The sequence below is a fragment of the Peromyscus californicus genome, unplaced genomic scaffold (genome assembly GCF_007827085.1).
Source record: "Peromyscus californicus insignis strain IS unplaced genomic scaffold, ASM782708v3 Scaffold_18__1_contigs__length_77618521, whole genome shotgun sequence".
Lineage (NCBI taxonomy): Eukaryota > Metazoa > Chordata > Mammalia > Rodentia > Cricetidae > Peromyscus > Peromyscus californicus.
The window spans coordinates 493,318-513,169 of NW_026294480.1; the positions used below are offsets into that span (position 1 = coordinate 493,318).

At 45.9% G+C, this 19,852-nt stretch overlaps 1 protein-coding gene across 2 annotated transcripts in view; it reads right to left on the minus strand.

Annotated features, from left to right (window-relative positions):
• Positions 1–541: 541 nt before the first annotated feature.
• LOC128113317 (palmitoyltransferase ZDHHC11-like) overlaps positions 542–19,852 on the minus strand; it is a 30,271-nt gene continuing 10,960 nt past the window's right edge. The window contains exons 4-9 of one of the 2 annotated variants that reach the window (XM_052742887.1): positions 18,235–18,359; positions 16,221–16,376; positions 9,956–10,068; positions 7,235–7,275; positions 4,075–4,167; positions 542–3,590 (exon numbers count right to left, since the gene is read on the minus strand). In XM_052742887.1, the coding sequence (XP_052598847.1) occupies positions 4,077–4,167; positions 7,235–7,275; positions 9,956–10,068; positions 16,221–16,376; positions 18,235–18,359 (526 nt within the window). In that variant the 3' untranslated portion in view covers positions 542–3,590; positions 4,075–4,076. Of the gene's footprint in view, positions 3,591–4,074; positions 4,168–7,234; positions 7,276–9,955; positions 10,501–16,220; positions 16,377–18,234; positions 18,360–19,852 lie in introns of those variants that run through there. The other variant, XR_008219410.1, reaches the window with a different exon arrangement.

The following is a 19,852-nucleotide window of genomic DNA, read 5'->3' on the forward strand; positions in this document are numbered from 1 at the left end:
GGAAGTGATGGTGTCATTGTGTCTACAACACCTTGACAAAACTCAGGTATGTGACCTTGATCACAATATAGGGAGGCTGAGGAGTTCGTGGACAGGAGTGCAGTATGAAATACACAACCCTCTCCATTCATGACACCCCCTAATGTTCACTCAGGTGAGTCTCCATGAAATATATAACCCTCTCTGTTCATGACACCCACTAATGTTCACTCAGGTGAGTCTCCATGAAATACATAACCCTCTCTGTTCATGACACCCACTAATGTTCACTCAGGTGAGTCTCCATGAAATACATAACCCTCTCTGTTCATGACACCCACTAATGTTCACTCAGGTGAGTCTCTATGCTCATCACACATGCACAGGTTTGGAAACCTGCTGAGGTGTGATTTTGGAGATAAGTTTCCCACATTCTCAGGAATTTGTCTTTATAGCTCACCAAAGCTAGATTTTCATAAAAAGTATTGACTTAGGGCACTTTAAATGACCACATTACAGAGTCATTGTATCAGATGGAAACAGAATGAGTTGGCATATTTTTCTTCCTTTTCCACTTCCTGAAAGAGGTTACATAAAGTATTATTACTTAAATTTTTGTTTTGTTTAATTCACAAATCATTAAGCCAGAATTTTTACTGGGTGAAAAATTCAAATCAGCAATTTGGTTCCCTAATATAGACAACAAAATTTTCTATATCTTATTGAACCCACAATAATAATTTGTGTTCTTTGCCTGAGAAAAGCAACTTGTGCCCATTAGAAAGGACACAGTTAACTTGGAAAAATTTAGAACTAGATAGAGATTTATGAGGCTGGATCCATTAACATCACTGTGCCTACTTTAGCATATTGCTGTCAGGTATTGGGCATTCATGTTTTTAAATGCAGATGAAAATTTGTCCCACAGCAGGTGGAGTGAAAACTGTGAGCTCTTGGGTCTTTTTCCACGTTGATAGGTCTCATCATCTAGCCCTAACCACCACAACGGCAGCAACGAGAATTTATAACTTATCAGAATTATACCTGATAACAGATAAGCAAGAGTCTGATAATGGCTACACAGGCAATGTACATCTCAGATGAGGCTGAGTTTCAATCTGCTCCTCCTCCAACCTGCATGGGTTATCTGCTGCAGGACACGCAGAGGAATATCTGTGCTAGCTTATCTGGATGCAAGTGTCAACTCAGTGACCTACAGTCAACTTCATACATTCTGTCCCTTGCTTCCTCAAAATTTCTCTGTGAGACTCTAGGGAAACTGGGGATGGACTCCGATAAGCTCTTCAAAGGCAGGGCTGTCAGCACTGGCCTTATTACTGCCTCAGGTATACCTGTGCCTGGAGAAGAGCGCTACACTGATCTTCCCAGAGTCTGGTTCTGGCTGAGGCTCCATTAGTGGAAGGTATGGGGTCCCGACAATGGATGGACCCAAGAGCAACTGGTGAGTGGGAGAGATCGTGTCAGACTCCAGCAGGCTAGGGGTATGTATGTATTAGGATCTGGTCAGTCACATCCAATCCCACTTTGGACTATCTTTGCTCTGGGTTCAAGAAGAATTGCTGCAGAGCAAACTTACCAGGCGTATCCTTCCTAGGTGGATTTCATCTCTCCCAGTGGCCCGAGAGACTCCCAGCAAAGCCATCCCATTGAAGCAGTAAGTTTATTGTGCTGAGGGACATAGACCTACTTGTACTGGTACATATCAGCAATTGGTTGCCACACTCAGCAGCACTGGTTGGAACTGTGGCCTTAAATGACAGTTTCATTGGGGCCCCAACTAGATGAGAAGGGGGATACTTGTAGACATCAGCTCTGCAATGTTGTTCAGGTACAGTTCATAGTTAGGAACTCATCACACATTGTTGTAACCTTTTGTCCCCTTTGTAAATGCTTTTCCCCGTGACCCCAGAAGACCCCATGAAGACACTGTGCTGTTCCCTGCACCATGTACCATGAAGCTGTTCTCACATCCATGAAAACTCATACACAACTCAGATCCATGATGGGGCATGCCAGAAGCCCCATTTTGCAGGTGGAACTCCCCATTAACGGCATTGATGACCTTCAGTGTCCTTTCTAGCGTGCCTGGAGCCTATGAGGATTTGTGGATTTAGATGTGAGCTGCTGCTTTTTGACATCATACCAAGCATCACAGTGGGTTAGAGTTCCTGAGTAACTCATCACTAAAACCAGACACTCCTGAGATGGAGCACTTGAGATAACACCAGGATGATACCAACCAGGGACAGGGGGTCTCATAATCATGAAAGCAGTAAGGAAGCTCCAGAGCTACCTACTATGATGTGGCATAACCCAGCATCACTTTTAGTGGCTGAGTCTGGGGTAGGTCAGCCAGGCCACAACAGAATTTCTACCATGTGTCAAGAAAGGTCCATAAAAGAATCCCTGAGGACTCTGCTGCAGCCTCAGGGTCACTCCAGGCAGCTGAGGAGCCCTCTGCAAATTAGGAAGCATTCTTTCAGAAGCCATTAGTGACTGAAGCAAAGTGAATTCCTTCTCACAAAATGAAGCCTCAGTAACCTTCAAATTTTTCAAAATTCATACCTCTTCAGCCACCACCACCAGGAACCCACTAGCAGCTGCCCCCAGAGGAGGGATACAAGTGCAGATGGGTCTGACTCAGTCAGCTCTCTTGGACTGTTCCACAGGAAAGGACAGAGACTTTGTAAACACACACACACTATACACCATACAGACACACATGCACATACACATCACACACCACACAGACATACCACATTCATCAAACACCACAGACACACCAAACAGCACACAGATACATTTACCATATACATCACACACCACACAGAAACACCACACACATCACATGTTAGATATCATGCACCACACAGACACATACAGATGTATTATAGACATATCACACACCTCACAGATGCATTATACAACACACAGACACAAACAGCATACACATCATAACACACATCACATATAACACTCCACAGGACACATCATATCACACACCACATAGATGCACCACATACCACAAAGACATCATACAGCAGACATCACTTATCAGACTCCAGACACACCACACACACACATCACAGACACCTCAAACACCACACACACAACTCTCCATATACCATACAGATACAGCGATAGTATAGGTATCACACACCACATATCACACAAAATAACCACACATACATTATGTACTATAGACCACATTATACACAACATAACACACATAACACATGAACTTTTGCCATGTTTATTTTTACCAATTCATATCTCAACATTTTATTGTGAAAATTTTCAAACATCTAGAAAATTTGAAAGTGAAAATTCATATGTACTTAACACCTAGCTTCTATCATTGCTAACATTCTTCTATATAGATGATTCTTGAATGACAATGGGGTTTGCATTCTGAGGAACTCATCATAAATTGAAGATATCTTAAGTCCAAAATACACGTAATACATATACTCCACTGAAGAGCACGGCTCAGCAGCATCATGTGCCACAGAGTAGAGGTGTCTCCTCATGATCTTGGGCTGACAGCCTGATACTGCCATCCTGAGAGAGGCTCATACTTGTCACTAGCCCTGGAAAAGATCAAAATACCAAATTAGAAGCATGGTTTCTCATATTAATTTTGTACCATATCAAAATCAAAAACTTGTAAGTTGTGCCATTACATCAGGGAACATCACTGGCCACTTAACCATCTGTTTTAGTCACTTAACTGTAAATCTTATTTCCGGGTGTATGTTACAATTGTAGCCTCCGGTGTGCCTCACTAACATGTACAAATGTTGCTTCAGTTTTAGTGGTTTGACTTTTTTACTTCATTTTCTACCCCCACTTCCTCTTGTCCCCCAGACCCCTTATGGTTGAGAATTTCTGTCACTCCATTGTCCTTCTGTTTCTCACTTTCGTTAGCCCCTGAGTACCATCCCACAACTGTAAAACTTAATATCAGTCAAACAGGAGTCCAGTGCATTGCTCTCTCCTCAGGTTGGGGGAACTGTGGACCTACAGGTGACTTAGGCCTGTGTCCTGAAGCCCCAGTTGGCACGCTATAGTCACCTTTACTGTGGAGTTGCTTTTGGAGCTGGAGCCTTAAAACACATGCTTGACTGCTGTGAAAGAGTAGACAGCAGGAACTTCTGGGGCTCCACTCTGAAGAGAAAAGACAGACACATCAGCTTGGGGGAGTCCCCATAATTGAGGCCGAAGAATCTCATCCCAGCATCTTGGGGCTGTAGTCATGTGTACTACACAGTGGGAATCCATGATTGGATTCTAGTGTGATGGGCCCTGACTTCTAGCCAGTAGTATACATAGAAAGGTACATCCTCATACTGTGTGGGCCCTGTGTCAGACCTCTATTTTGCCAAGTCTAATCTTCAGTCTTTGCAAATGGATAAAAGGTCACCCTATCCACCCTCAGCATCTCCAACTCATGGGAGTTTCTTGCAGCAGATCCAGCAAGCTAACATAGAGGGCTGATCTGGAGTATCCAGGGAGCTCTAGTGTAACCACCTTAAGGCACAGGAAGGCAGAACTCAGAGACTCGACATAGGAGAATGATGGCACTAGCCATGCTGCCAACATGCTTTCCTGAAAGCAGGAAAAGTCAATTCCAGAAGCTTCCTGAATGTACTTAGCCAGACTCTTCCTCAATCCCTCTGGGTAATGCTGCCTGTGAGACACTGGAGAACCCAGCTGTGTATAGAGACAATGAGTTTGTGCTAATGTCTTCTGCAGCAGGAGAAAACCAATTCAAACCACATGGAAGGCAGCAGCTGACCGGAACTCCCTCAAAGTCAAACAAGAACATTCTTCCTATGTAAAGTCCCATTCTTTGTTCCTGTTTGCTTCCTAACTCTATCCATCTATTTCATGGAATATTTCACAACAGATACAGATGCTAGAGGAAATATTCCCAGTAAATGGTCTACCAACCATTAGAAAGAGTGCTCTGTGAAGTTGGGGCCAGAATACTCCACTAACCAATAACTGTAATTGATACCTATATCCCATGGTTACTTACTTGTGCTTTGTGACTGGTGCAGTGCCACATAAGACTAAGACAATAACCATGCTCTCTGGCAGGAGACTTGGGTGAGGGAATAAGTTTTATTTATAAAATTTTGTAATTTCCAAAATTGTCTATAATGTGCATCTACTTGGTAATCAGAAACAAAATGAAGTGGTTTGGAGTGGCGCTATAGTCATGGCCACAGTTAGGGTTTGCCAGCCTTCCAGGAAGAGGGAGAGGAGAGGAGAGGAGAGGAGAGGAGAGGAGAGGAGAGGAGGGAAGGAGGGAGGGAGGGAGAGGGAGGGAGGGAGAGAGAGAGAGAGAGAGAGAGAGAGAGAGAGAGAGAGAGAGAGAGAGAGAGAGAGGACACTCTGGAAGTCTGCTTAAAAGACTAGGCAGCATTTTAAACCAACATTCCCAATGATTTGGCTACACAATAGTATTGCCGATCAAGTTTCTAAGAAAGGCAATTTAGACCAAAAAATTAGTTCTTTAAAAGAAAATGACATTGTTTTTTCAGAATAAGCTGTTCTCACTGACCAATAGACGGAAAAACTAAAGCGACTCTCAGTATTTGCTTGAATGAAGTGTGAAACTTCAGTTATGTCCTGGGGCCCTGGAGTACCTCTGAACCTGAACCGTAGGGAGGAATGGGCTGACTAATGGGAAGCTTCTGTAAGATAGAAACTTTCTGGGCACAGAGGGTAGGAAGGGGCCACAGGGCCAGCCTGTTCCTCTTCACTCTTCCTCTCTCGACAAACACCAGCTTTTCCTCAAGAAAAGGGAGTGTCTAATGCTGATTCTCAGAGAATCATGGAAATGTATCCTTTCTCCAACAGACATGAGTGGAGATTCTCTCTTCCATCCCCTATTTTGTCCCTACCTCTGGCCTGCCACCTCTTGCTACCTTTCATCGAGAGGCCATGGCTTTCCCCTCAGAAGAATAGTGTCCTGTGCTCATGACAGAGTCCCCTGAGGCTTGGACAGCAGGGAAGAAGCTACAGAAGTCACGATGCAGATATAGGACCGCCCTGTGCAGGGCACTAACCTGTGAGGACCCAGAGTAGCTGCTCCTAGCCTGCTCAGAAGACAAGGTCAACTGCAGTGTCCTGGCTGAGGGACCATGACTGAGGGCTGGATGGGGGTTTGCACATGTGTGTCTGTCTGAGGAGGCTCAAGTGAATGTCTACTTGTTTTTCCTTTAGTTTGTGTTAGTAGACCCTAGAGATGAGGTGACAGAGACGAGAGAGTAAAAAGGCAACATCCACAAGTCTGAAAGATACTTTGTATGGTAACTCCTCCAAACGCACATGCATTTGGGCTTATGGTGTGAGGAGCAAAGAACAACAGAAAACCAAGGTGGAACATTCAGTTAGTGTGTATAACCATGTCTCTGTTACAATGAGAACAGAGAACACTATAAAATGTGTGTCTCCCCTCTGTGTTAGGGCCAATTTCTGTCTCATGTTTCTGGTGGCATGTGCCTTGCTTTCAGGCAGAGCTGTCACTAGGGAGCATTCTTACTCAGTGTTTCCTTGACTCAAGATGGAATTGAACGATAAGCTCTGACTCTCAGGATCTTATAATCGAAGCCAAACACGGTCAGAGACTGATAGGTACCCATTTGCCCGGGTGGCTGTACATGGATGTATTATACGAACAAACAGAGCTGGGAAAACAGCTGAGTGGGAAAGCTCCTGCCCTGCAAACATGAGGGTCTGAATTCATCCCCAGCACTCGTGGGAAAAGCTGAGTGTGGAAGCACATGCCTGCCATCTCAGCATTGGGGTTCACAGGCCTGCCAACCTAGCTAAGACAAAAATGGGGTGGGGTGGGGCTGGGGAAACAGAGAGACAAAGAGAAACAGAGATACTGGGTCTCAAAAAATAAGACAGAAGGCAACCAAGGAAGACATCCATCTTTGGCCTCTATACACATGTACACACACATACTCATGAACATGCATGCACACAAAGAAGCATCCTTATTTTATGCATTAGTACAGCTGTGAAGGACATATCTCAGTTTGCACAACTACATAAACAACTATAGATGTCAGGAAGCTAAGTGAAGCAACCGTATTTTATACTGTGTCATTCCATCATTTTAAACATCACACCACAAATGAACTATTTTCTAAAGCCCTTTGAGCTAAGAGGCAACAGCTGTTTTCAGATAAAATACCACCAGGAAGCTGCCACTCACCTCGGTGGGGCCTGAGACCAGCTCAAGTTGTTACTCTTTTCCTACAGAGCAAATGAAAACGCAGAAGTGACACAAGAAGCTGCTTATGGTGGGCTTCCTGCCTGCTGCTCACAACTAGAGTCTGTCTTCAACTCTGAGAGACAGCACCTAGGGAGGTCGTCATGGGAACAGCTCCCTCCTCAGACAGCACTCTTCCTCAGAATCGTTTTTTTTTTTTTTTTTTTTTTGGTTTTTCAAGACAGGGTTTCTCCGTGTAGCTTTGCGCCTTTCCTGGATCTCGCTCTGTAGACCAGGCTGGCCTCGAACTCACAGAGATCCGCCTGCCTCTGCCTCCCGAGTGCTGGGATTAAAGGCGTGCGCCACCACCGCCCGGCCCTCAGAATCGTTTTTATGTGCACATGCCTTCCTTTCTCCATGGCTGGGTGGGAGAGGGCCCAACAGCTGGCCGGGGTGGCAGTATTTATGCAACTTTCTGAGGACCACTTGCTGTTTTCACTACCGGTGAGTTTGTAATCCCATTTCTGCTCCTTGGGACGAGCTGTCTGGTCCCTCAGCTTGTCACTAACATTGGTACTGTCGGGCCTTTTGGAGGAGGTTAACTGTTGGGTGTGTGGGAATCCTATGGTCTTACCAGATGATGTCTACCATTTTCCATAGGCTTCCTTGCCATCCATGTTCTCTCCAGCAAAGGATTTGATCAGATTTAGGGCCATTTCATTAGAAAGCTCTTAGTATTTTTGGTACAAGTGTGTGGTTTAGAAACACCTTGACAATGGCTTCCATTTCATTTTCTTAATGACAATCTTTGAAAATAAAATTTTATATTTCATACATTTCATTGTATCATTTACCTAGACATTGATTTTACTGTTGCATTGGTGGAAATTGCTGAGTTCAAGGTCACAAAGATTTTGTTTTCTCTATAAATGTTATAATTTAGGTCTCAAACTTAGACCTGTGGTTGGCTTTGGATTTTCTGCAGGAATAAAGAAAGACTCAAAATGGTCTTCAGTCTTGGGTATATTCAGCTCAGGGCCAGGCAGGGAAGCCAGCACATCTCCCCAGTTAACCTTGCTATCTTTGTTCAACACAAGCTGATCAGAAACGAAAGGTGTAAGTCTGGGCCTTTATTCCATCCCTCTGGCACATGGCTGTTGTAAAGCTGTTAATCTACAAGCTTACACGTTTTTAAGGATTATGCTGCCCACAAACAGTTTCCTGTTGTTCACGGTATGCCTTCAGCGATCATTGCGCTGGCTTTAGTATGATATCAAAGGCGGTGAGAGTGGATGTCCTTGCCTGTTCCCAGCAGGCGGGGCAAGGGTCACTTTTCCACCATGAAAATGACAGACTAATGAGCTCTTCATAGTTTTCATTTTATTCTTGGGCTGTGGGTATTTTCTTTTAACTGGAAATAGGGTTTTAACAGAGTCCTCATTTATTTTCTGTGTGGGTTGATATGATTAAAAGGTTCTTGACCCTTATCCCATTAGTATTTTATTACAATAATTGATTCACAGATGTTAAACAAATGCATTTCTAGAATACACACATTTACTCTCAGTGTACAATCAATCCTTTGTGTGCATTTACGACGTGTTAGTTTGATGATGCTTTATGTGGTTTTGCCTGTATTTACTGAATATCTTTGCCTCACTACAGTCTTCTCTTGTGCTGATACTTTCTGGCTTCAGTATTCAGTTAATCCTGGTGTCACTCAATGGGTTACTCCCTCCTCTGTGATCTGAGTTCGTGTGCTTTCTTCTTCCTCCTCCTCTTTTTGTTTTGTTTTCATTGAGAATCTCATACAATACACTTTGATCAAATTCTTTCCTCTCCCCCAACTCCTCCCAGATTCCCCTCAACTTCATGTTCTTTCTCTTTCTTAAAAACAAAAGAAAACACACACAAATAAAAACAAAACAAAACAAAAAAACAAAAAAGAAATGGAGTCTGATTTGTATTGGCTAACTACTCCTGAGAATGAAGCTTGACCTGGAATGTGGTCACACAAAATACACTCACACACCACACAGTCACAACACATACACCACATACCAGACACCACATAGACACATCACACAAACATACTAATGCCTCACACACAATACACCATATAGACACACCACACAAATATACCAACACCTCACACACCATACACTCCACACATTACACAGGCATACCACATACCATACACATCACATACCTCACAAACACAACTCATAGACACAGACATACCACATACTACACAGATGCATCAGATACCATATACAACAAATAGACATACCACATAATGCACCATATGTCACATAAACACACTACACACAACACAAAACGTCCCACACCACAAAGACATATCACACACCATATACATGCATCACATATTACACACATAACATATATACATTATATGCCATACATAGACACACATACCATACATTGACACAACCAAACTACACTTATACCTTGCACTACATACATTACATACCACATGGAAACACATACCATACATGAGCACATATGCACATACACATTATGTACTATGCAGACATACACACTAAGTACTGTATCTACAGACACTCTACAGACTACACAGTTCCAATGAGTCTTAGAACAGCATCAACAGTGAAACTCAGTGCAAAGCTGGGAGGTCCCTGTATAGGGTGCATCCACACACTGGCTCAGCCCTCCCACGAGCATGACACAAAAGGACCAGCACACCTGGGAAAGGTTCCCCTTTTTCCGCAGAGGTGGCTCTTTCTTTTCTGCTGAACGTGAATTCCTCTGGAATCGGGTCTGCACCATATAGTCAAATGTGCTCAGGTTCTTGGCAACTGCAAAGGGAAGGGCAGAAAAGGACAGGGTCATCCAGCAGCCATGCACAATGTCACGATGTAGCACGAATCTTAACAGGTCTTATTAATAAAATCAAACCTGAGGCTAGTTATTGGGGTGAATGCTGGAAGATCAGAGAAGCAGAGCAAGCCACAGCTACCTCACCTCGCCAGTTCCTCAGCTGGTCTTGTTTCCTCAGACTGGAAGCCTCTGAGTCCTCATCCAGAATGAATCTCAGCTGAACTGCTGCTCAAAAGCCTGAAAGCTTAACCAGCCAAATGCTGCTAGTTTCTGATCTCCACGCCTTATATATTTTTCTGCTTTCTGCCATCACTCCCTGGGATTAAAGGCTCACTTCCTGGGATTAAGGGCGTGAGTCCCCATGCTTGGCTGTATCCTTGTGACCTTGAACTCACAGAGATCCAGAGGGATTTCTGTCTCTGGAATGCTAGGATTAAAAGCGTGTGCTACCACTGCCTAACCTCTATGTTTAATATTGTGGCTGTCCTGTTCTCTGACCCCAGATAAGTTTATTAGCATGCACAATATTTCGGGGAACACAATACCACCACATTTCCCCTTTTTTGTCTAAAATTTAAAAAGGCTTATAACTAATATAAGAAAAATTATACCCAATAAGTATATACAATATACACAGTCAAGATTACATTAACAATGTCTAGTCCATTAACATTTGACAGATTCAGGCAAAAAAACTCCATTAATATATAACAATGTCCAGTCCAGTAACATTTGATAAACTCAGACAAAAAAATTTCATTACTTATCCTATTTAAAACAAGTAGTTCCTTTTTTAAAGTATTTTTTCGATTCAGTAATCTACCTTTTATCATTTTTATATGACAATCCAATATATGGCAATCCAATCCAATGTAAAGTATTTAAAAATAGTAATTGTTGCCAGGGAGTGACTGCCCTGCCTTGCATGTCCCAAGACCAGGAGGACCAGGTATTTCAGACCAGACAAGCTATGCTCTGCATATTTTATGAGTGACAGGATTTAACTGTTTCCTGTTGCCCAAAGCAAAGCCTCTAATTAAGCTCAGAGGTGGGTGTCCCAGAGGAACTGGATTGTGGCACCTCTCATGGGTCCCCTGCTTTCTGCATCATGACAGATGACTCCAGAACCTCCTGGGATGGCGCCCAGAGGCTAGGCTCAGGGGAGACTACTCTGTCTAAGGGTTCGAGAAACCTTCATCTTCAGAGCAGTAGCTGCCTAGAGGCAATAGAAGTCCTGCTGGTAGGAGTACTGAATCCCTGAGCTGACCTTGCCAGCTGCCTACCACCCTATGCCTGCTTCCCTCTACCCCATGCAGCCACCTCACCCTAGATGCTCTGCCTCAGAGAACACAGGGCTACCAACAAATGTGAGGCATGGCAAGCAACCCCAGCTCAGGCTGAGACTTTGGCAACCACACTTAGCAGAAGCAATTTGGGTTATTGTAAGAAGACCAGATGTGTTTTCGAGGAAAGAGCTCTAAGTGTCTATTTCAGCTCTGTGCTTCTAGGGAGGGGTCTGACTTTTCAAAATCAACACACAAGAGCAGGTGGTTTACAAGTATTTCTGAGGAGCTACAGGACCACCCAATGGCCCTATCTGTAGCTCAAGAAGCAGATGGTATGGGCTGCCCCAATCCAGAGCTCTTACAGAACTTGGCTTTGTGTTGTTGGAGTGATGAATCTCCCTAGGCCCACCCAGCTGTGATCCAGTCTCATCAGCTTCTAGCACCCATGTCAGAGTAAGCCTGTGGGCCTGTACTTGCTAACATTCTAATTAAAACCTCCCTTCTTTCCAAGAGTTTTGGAAATGCCATTCAAGTCAACTGATGAGCACATCCAAAACTGAGTAATGTCCCTGTGTGTCCTTTAGGGTGACCGGGCACCAACCAACAGCCAGTTCTGGCAGTGTATGGATCCTGCCCTTTCTCTACTGGGTTCAACACATTATTCCTCCCCCAGCATGACCACACACACCCTCATCCCTCTATTGCAGGTACTTTAGCCTCCTACACTTGCTGGGCATTGGGCCCTTGAATCTCCAGCCCATATTCAAAGTGGTGCCTCATAGAGGGCAATCCACATAGATGCTCATACCTTGAGATCCAGTCCTTGAGTGCGGGCTAGATCTACAGACTGAGCTATCAGTGAGCCCTGTCCATGGCCAGGGTACTCTGTGGTCCTGCTCCTTACATGAAGCCAGTCACTGTTGTGAGACACTTTGCAGTCCACCCAGGAAGGATCAGAGCAAGGTGGCAGATCAGTGACTTAGAGGAGCTACATCTGCCAGTCACCTTGCAGGGAGTTCAGAAGAAGAATCTTATGGTGGCACTGTGACCACTGAAGCCCAGTGTGGATGTCCTGAGTAGAGCACCCAGCTGAGCTGTGGTGATGAGTGAGAGCTACAGTTTGGAGCAGTCTTAATAGTATATAACAATAGCCAACATGTCCTGGAACTATTTGATGTCTAAATGACCTGAACTCAACATGTTCAGTCTCACTCCAATTCTTCCATCTTAGAGGAACACTTTCCAGTCCCTTTATTGTAAACAGCCCTATCCTTAATATAACTCCAGCTCCAGCTGCCACCAGTTCCACCTTGTCCTGCTTTCAGCCCTCTGAGCCCATCTTAGTGTCATAAGTAACAGTGGTGGCAGCAGCTCTCAGTGGCTGGCTGCTCCTGACTTGTTCTCCGGAGTGTGGTGCAGCAGATGGTACACTTGGACACTTTTGAAGAGCAATTTCGGTACCAATTCTGTGCATGTCCCTGGCCCGCAGAGAATGCCCTGAGCTAGAAATGCTCTCATGGCCATGGCAGGCCCCTTTTAGCACCACCTTCTCTCAGAGGTTACAAAAGGAAGCATGCCATTCTTCAGGAAGTACAGCAATCTGGCTCTCTATGAATCACCTACCCATCATATAAGGAACAGTGCAGGCATACTGCAGCTCACCATGGGCAAAAAAGCCAGCCCATATCTGCAGCTACAAGAACAGAAGTCTAGATCTGTGGCCACCCCACACACATTTCCAGCCAATTCACAGGCCTTTGACTTCAGAGCAGCTGACCAATGGGATTACCTTGGCTATCACGTATCTTGGTTACATTTCTGGAGAGGAGAGATGAAAGCAAGTCCAAGTCAGTGTTCTGGGAGGGAAAAGCAGATTGCTGAGGGCACTTGAGCATGAGGGCTGAGCAATATTCTCTTGGCCTCTGCCACCTTCCCCTTGCTGGTATAGCAGCATAACAACCCTTTCCTGAGAGGCCTGGTTGACCCTGAGTACTATGAACAAGTCATTTTCAGCATCAAGGATCTTGGGGCCAAAAGCTAGTAAGTGGCCAGTCTCTTACACCTTGAAGCTGGAAGTGCTGTCAAGAAGTGGAGGAAGCCAGATGTGGTGGTACACACCTTTAACTCCAGCATTCTAGAGGTAGAGGCAGGAAGATCTCTGTGAGTTCTAGTCCAGCCTGGTCTACATAATGAGTTCCAGGCCAGGCAAGGATGTCTCAAAAAAAAAAAAAAGTGGAGGAATTCCAGGTTAGAAAAGTCACCTTGCAGTCTAAGTTGTCCTGGGAGTCAAATCAGAGATGCCATATCAGAAGTTCCTGTCTGTGCCTTCCTCTGAAGCATATGTTGGTCCAGTGCCAGGGCCTTAAAGATCCAGTCAGGGCTCTCTGCACCATGCCTTCCTCTCCATCTGTGGAGGAGTTTTCCCTGCATGGAGCCCTTGGTTTCTTTAGTTTTCAGCCTGAGGTCTACGTTCACAGAGCCAGGTAACGATATCATGGACAGTTACAGGGCATCACTGCACACGTCTGCCTTTCTTGGGTCATGTGAGGCCTCCTCACTCTTTCTGGTCATGACAAAAGCTGCTATGGTGTATCTTTGTCTATGAAGCTTGTTTGAGAGGGCAGGCATGGTGGTAGAAGATGAGAGAACCGGGAGCCAAAATCCTGACTGGATCTTGGAACTGGCACTCCTCAGGAAGCGTGTGGATCTGCGGGGCTTGGGTCTATGAGTGTCAATGACACAACTCTTCTGACACCAGTGAAGTGTTGTGTGACATATTTAGCCCCCCCCCCCATCCGTTGGCTTGATGAGTCATTAAGACTCAGGATGTGGCTGTCAGCATGTCCTCAGGCTGTTCTTCGGCCTAAATGAGCAACAGGGAATGCACCCAGATTGTCTGGCCTCCTAGGGGTTCTGGGGTGAAGGAGGAAGAGGTGCAGGTTTTAAGCTCTGAAGCTTCAGTTTTGGTAGCTTCATGTGTGGTCTAGACTGTGCAGTCCCAGAACCTAGTCTTAAAGAGTTGCTATATAAAAGAGTACAGACAGGGACAGCTGATAGCTCCTGGGTCCTTGCTGCTGAGCGTCTCATACATGGCAGAGAAGGGACAAAGCAGCTCACGGTGTCTGGCATATTCCAGGGGACACAATCCCTTTTAGGGGCCTTCTGTGGGAAGAAGCCTGTTGTGCTCACTACTCTGGACTCAGCACATTCAGACCTCACTGCAATTTCACTGCAGTCTGTTGTCCACAAAGGATGTCTCAGGAAAGTTCTGCTCACACCATGTGCCTCAATGCCATTGTCCCCCTCACTACCAGAATGTGGGTGCCTTCAAACCTCATCCACAGATGCAGAATTGCCCCCCACATTGGTAGGCACCATTGCGCCTCACATGGTAGGCACAAAGTCCTTACTATGAAGTGGAGGAAAAGTGGCTAACACCAAATTTGTGTTCCTGGGCCCCAGTATTCTTCAGGCCTATAGGTGTAGGTTGCATAGGAAGCACTGGACGTGACACCAGCTGCTGGACCTAACTCTGAGAGAAGGGGACAACCAGATAAAGAGGAAAATGAGTTCAACCTGAGGTCAGGTGCTAGGAAAGGTGGCATTACTGATAAATCTGAAAGCATTTAGACGTGAGAAAACATTCCAGATAAGCTTAGAGAGTAAATGTTTTGTTTTTTATAAATTCCTATTTATAAAAGCAATGGAAAGTTTTAAAGGTAACCCAAAAGATGCACCATTCTGAGGGTTTAAGTCACAGGGAATATGAGGTGCCCTCTCAGCCAGCCTTGTTACTGATAAAATAGCACATGGTGTTCTGTTGAAACATATAGGTTCAGTTGATGTAGGTTTGAGACTTGGTTCTACCCCACTCTACAAATACATCTAAACACAAGAAAATAGAAATGAACCAGGTTGTTCCTAACAAAAACCTTAAAGCATAAATTGCACCAACAAGATTTAGTTCAGGGGTTTTCACTATATTAGGAGGAGGAGGAAGGGGAAAAGGGGGAAGGGGGGAGGAGGAGAAGGAGGAGGAGGGGGAGGAGGAGGAGGAGGAGGAGGAGGAGGGTCTAAGTTTCAAGTTATTATAATGCTGACGTCAGGAACGTGTGCTAATAAACACACTCACAGATTAAGAAGCATGCTCTGTAGGTTCAGGATGCTGCTGCTGGTAAGAACCATTGGACATACGTGAGGTCTTTCCATGGGAGGAGGTCAGCACTCTGCCAGGCACTGTCCTCACAGCCACAGGCAGAGTCTGTACCATCCTTGAGGTTTGGGTAAGTCAACCTGCAAGAAACTAGTATTGCAGGAGTGGCCCTGCTGCCCTCCAGCCTGGCCTACCACTGCCAGAAACCAGAGAGGCTTCATGGCCAGTTCCCACAGAGCAAACCATACGCCCAGGGGAGGAGGTGGCTCTAACTCAACAGAAACACTTTCTCAGGCAGAGGATCTTAACAGCGCAACCAGGTGTCCAACACACATTTGTGGATATAGAGCCTCCTCTTTGGCTCTATTTGGATGAGGAAAACTAGTCCCTTGAGCTTACATTTCATTGTTATAATTTCTACTTGGTACTCTCCTAAATCCTCCTGGTCCTAATGGCCTATTCTTGCATAATAGTCATATTCCTTTGTCTCTGTGTATTTTAGTCTCTCCTGTGCTTTCTGCAGGCTTTTGAACATGAGCTCAGTTCCTTGCTGGACTTGCTGACCTTCTCTTAGTATCTCCTCCCTGTAGTCTGTCCTTTTTCTATGAGCTCATGTCTGGCAAGGCTTCCCAAAGCACTGTCTGCCTCAGAACGAGCGAGCTAAAGTGGCAAGTCTAGAGTGGGTACATACTCAGGTAGACGTGGAAGAGGAGCAGGTGCCCAAGCAGCACAAAGCTGGCAATGGCTAGCAGCAGCACCACCGCCGCGATGAAAAGGACCAGGGGGATCTTCACAGGCACAGGCCACAGTGGGAGGAACAGCAGCCATGTGTTCTCAGAGCTGATCTCTATGAAGACAAAGAGACATGTCCATCTAGCACCTACCCACACTGCAGCACCTGTAGTCAGGTAAGCAGAGCAACAGAGGTTGCTAGGGCGAGTGAGGACAGCCAGCCAACGGATGCGCTGTTGCCATGTATTTGCCCTGCTCTACTGTGGGTCCCATGGGCCCACTGGCCAGTCCCTCTCCTGCCCTTCCCCGAAGCCTTGACCTTTTATTTCAGATCAATCACCTCACAGACATCAATGAAAACTGAGCCCTCTTGGTGCATTTCTTGAGCACTGTCCACCATGGCCCTCAAAATGAAGACCACAGGGATTTCCTAGGTTGTGTGACAGAACAGTAGAGGACTAGACTCCAAACCCAAGCATCTTGATCCATATCACATTCCAGAAAGGTTCTTAGCTCTTTCTAGAATGGACTCCTAGGTGTGCTATCTGAAAAGGTAATACTACATACTGCCTTGTGGGCTGGGCCATGGGATGTCAACTCAAAATGTGATGGCGTAAACTCCAGCCCATAAGATTCTGAACTCAGGCCATGGACTCTGTAGGGTCCTGGAATGGCAAGCCAGGAAGTAACCTCCACCCACACTCAGAACCACAAGTCTGCTCCAAGGAGAGATGTGATCCACTTCCCTGCACCACATCTGATGCCGTGGTCAATAGCCCCAGCCAGGTCACCACCACTCTGAATATCCCTCTTTCCTTCCTTGTCCTTTTCTCTGCTTGCTCAGCATGGCGAGTCTTTAGGAAAGGACACGTTACTAATGAAGAGGCCGTAGTGGTGGCTTCCAGAGAGTGCTCAGGAGTACCAGGAAGTTCTAAATGGTCACAGGGGATGCAGCAGCCGAGGTGATTCCACGTGGAACTCATAGAGCCCTTTCTTAAAAGAACATCCTGTCATGTTGGCTCCAGGGATGCCCTGAGATAAGCGGCATACAGGTCCTAACATCTCTTGTTGCAGGACTTGGGCAAATGCCTGTGATGCTTAGAACAGAGATGGGTGGCTTCCCCTTGGTCCATAGGATAACCAGCAAAGGAACATCCCACTTCAGTCACCTGGGTCAGTATCTTGGGGCTGTTGTGAAAAATGGCCATAAGCTGGTGGCACTTACACAGTACAATAATTCTCTCATATCTATAAACCACAAGCCTAAAATCAGATTATCCTCTCTCTGAGGCTCCAGGAGACAACCCTTCCATCCTCTTCCTGCTCTGAGTGCCACAGGCCCTCTCGGGCTTGTGGTCATATGGCCCAGCCTCCGCCTCCTACCTCCATAAGTCCTTTGCAAGTCAGAATTTCCTCTTGTTTCTCCTGAGGACATTAGCATTGGATTTGGGCACATGAGGGGCCTAGGACAGGTTCCTCACCTCAGAATTTCTAATCATATCCACAAAGATCCTTTTTCCAAATAATGTGCTACCTCAGGTCTGGGTCAGGACTCAGACACTTTGGAGGCCATGTTCAGCCCACCCCCTTTCTCTCTTATTTCAGACATTTGTGCCATGGACTTGTGCTTCTGGACCTATTTATTCATATAATCTCTGAGCTTCCTGTCAGAGTCTGTGGCTCAACGTAATAGCTCCACTTTCTGCTGTTCATCTCTATAAGTAGCTGTGTCCTACAAGATAAGCTCCTGCCTTCTCCACCCAGCACTGCTAAAGGGTCCACTGTCTAGGTGCTCAAGACTGACTGAAAGGACAGAAGGGTCAGGGTATACCTCACTCTAATCCCTGGATGTTAGGTCTCAGAGGAGCTCAGGTCAACTGGAGAGTGAGGGAACATGGAGGGTGATACTGGGAAGCCTAACCCTTGGCACATGGGGACCAGGTAGAAGCAGTCCCTAAGCATCAGAAGGGTACCTTTATACCGAGGGTCTGTGCGAAGCTCATTGGGGTTGACAAAGTACTGGATGAAGATGTACAACAAGATAACCATCACGCCAAGCAGGGCAACTACAGCTGAGGCCACAGAGCAGAAGAAGAACCTGCATGAGAGGAGTGAGATCCTGCTCAGAGATGAGCGAGCGAGAGGTCAGGACAGACTAACACCTAGCCAAGCATATGAGGTCAACACACAGGTCTGGTGTGGGCAATCTCATGGAAGCACAGAACCCAAACTCTTCCATGGGTGCCTTCTCTACTCTTCCCTCTTGTGTTCTTTCTTCTGTCTTTCACATATCCTAGGCAGATGCTGGCTCCTGATTGTATTGATCGTGCTCCACATTCCCTACAGCCTTCTGCCTGAGCCCTCATATCCTCCCATCCTGCAGTCTGGACAAGAATATCATTCCAATCCGATGGGAAAAGTTAATCCCCAAGATGGCAGACTATCACCTAGGCAGACAGAACCTCTTCCACCAAGCACGCTCTAATCATGGCCATTCAGGAATCACAGCCTTTCTTCTTTCTCCTCCTCCTCCTCCTCCTCCTCCTCCTCCTCCTCTTCCTTCTCTTCCTCCCTTCCCCCCACTCTTCTTCCTTCACTACCTTCCCATGCACTGGACTGACCTCCTGCAGCCTTTATTGCACCCCACTCTGAAAGACCCATTTGGCTTCCTGTTTATTAGGACTATGAGACATGGGACTCTCTTTCAGGGCTTCTGTTCAACCCTGGTGCCAAATGCTATTGCAGGGCTAGAGAGATGATTCAGTGGTTAAGAGCACTGACTACTCTTCCAGAGGACTAGGATTCAGTTCCCAGCACCCACATGGTTCCTGTCTGTAACTCTAGTTCCAGGGGGATATGATGCCCTCCTTTGGCCTCCAAGGCCAAGAGGAGCCCAGACATACATGCAAGCAAAAACATCCATATACATGGAATAGAAATAAATTTTAAAATGTTTTTTAATGCCATTGTCCCCTCTCATGCTTTCTTGGACCCTGGAGAATGAGGGGACAGAAAGTGAAGATGTTAAGGCTCAAGGGCTATCTAGTGAGAATGGGTGGTACCTATCACCCTCTGCTCTTTCCCAACCCCAATTTCACCACACAGAGGCTATCTCTCAACACCATGCACATTAAGTGTGCCTTTTTTCTGTCCTCTCCCCTGACTCATGGGCAGGCCACACCCTTAACCTATTCCAATTTGCCTTCCTAGAAATGCTTGGTTAGTTGAAGAACCTCCTGATTCTCTGTAAGTCAGTGTGAGACACTCAAAGGAACTGTGGTCAAGGGTCTCCTGGCTAACCCAGTCACTGCCAGAACCATGGTGACACACCACATTGGAATGCCTAGTAACAGTGGCTGCATTTTTTTTTCAAGCTCAAAAGCTCAATCAGGAAGGTATCTAAACCTAAATCTGTGGCTCCAGGCACTTCACTGGATGGATGGCAGAGACCCCACAGCCCAATGTACTGTCAGGGCAGAGCAAGGCATGGGGTTGGGGTAAGGAGCTACTATACCCTGTTCATCTTCAGGACTCCCAAGGCTGATGGACAGCCTAGGCCAGTGGTTCTCAACCTGTGGGTAGAGACCCCTT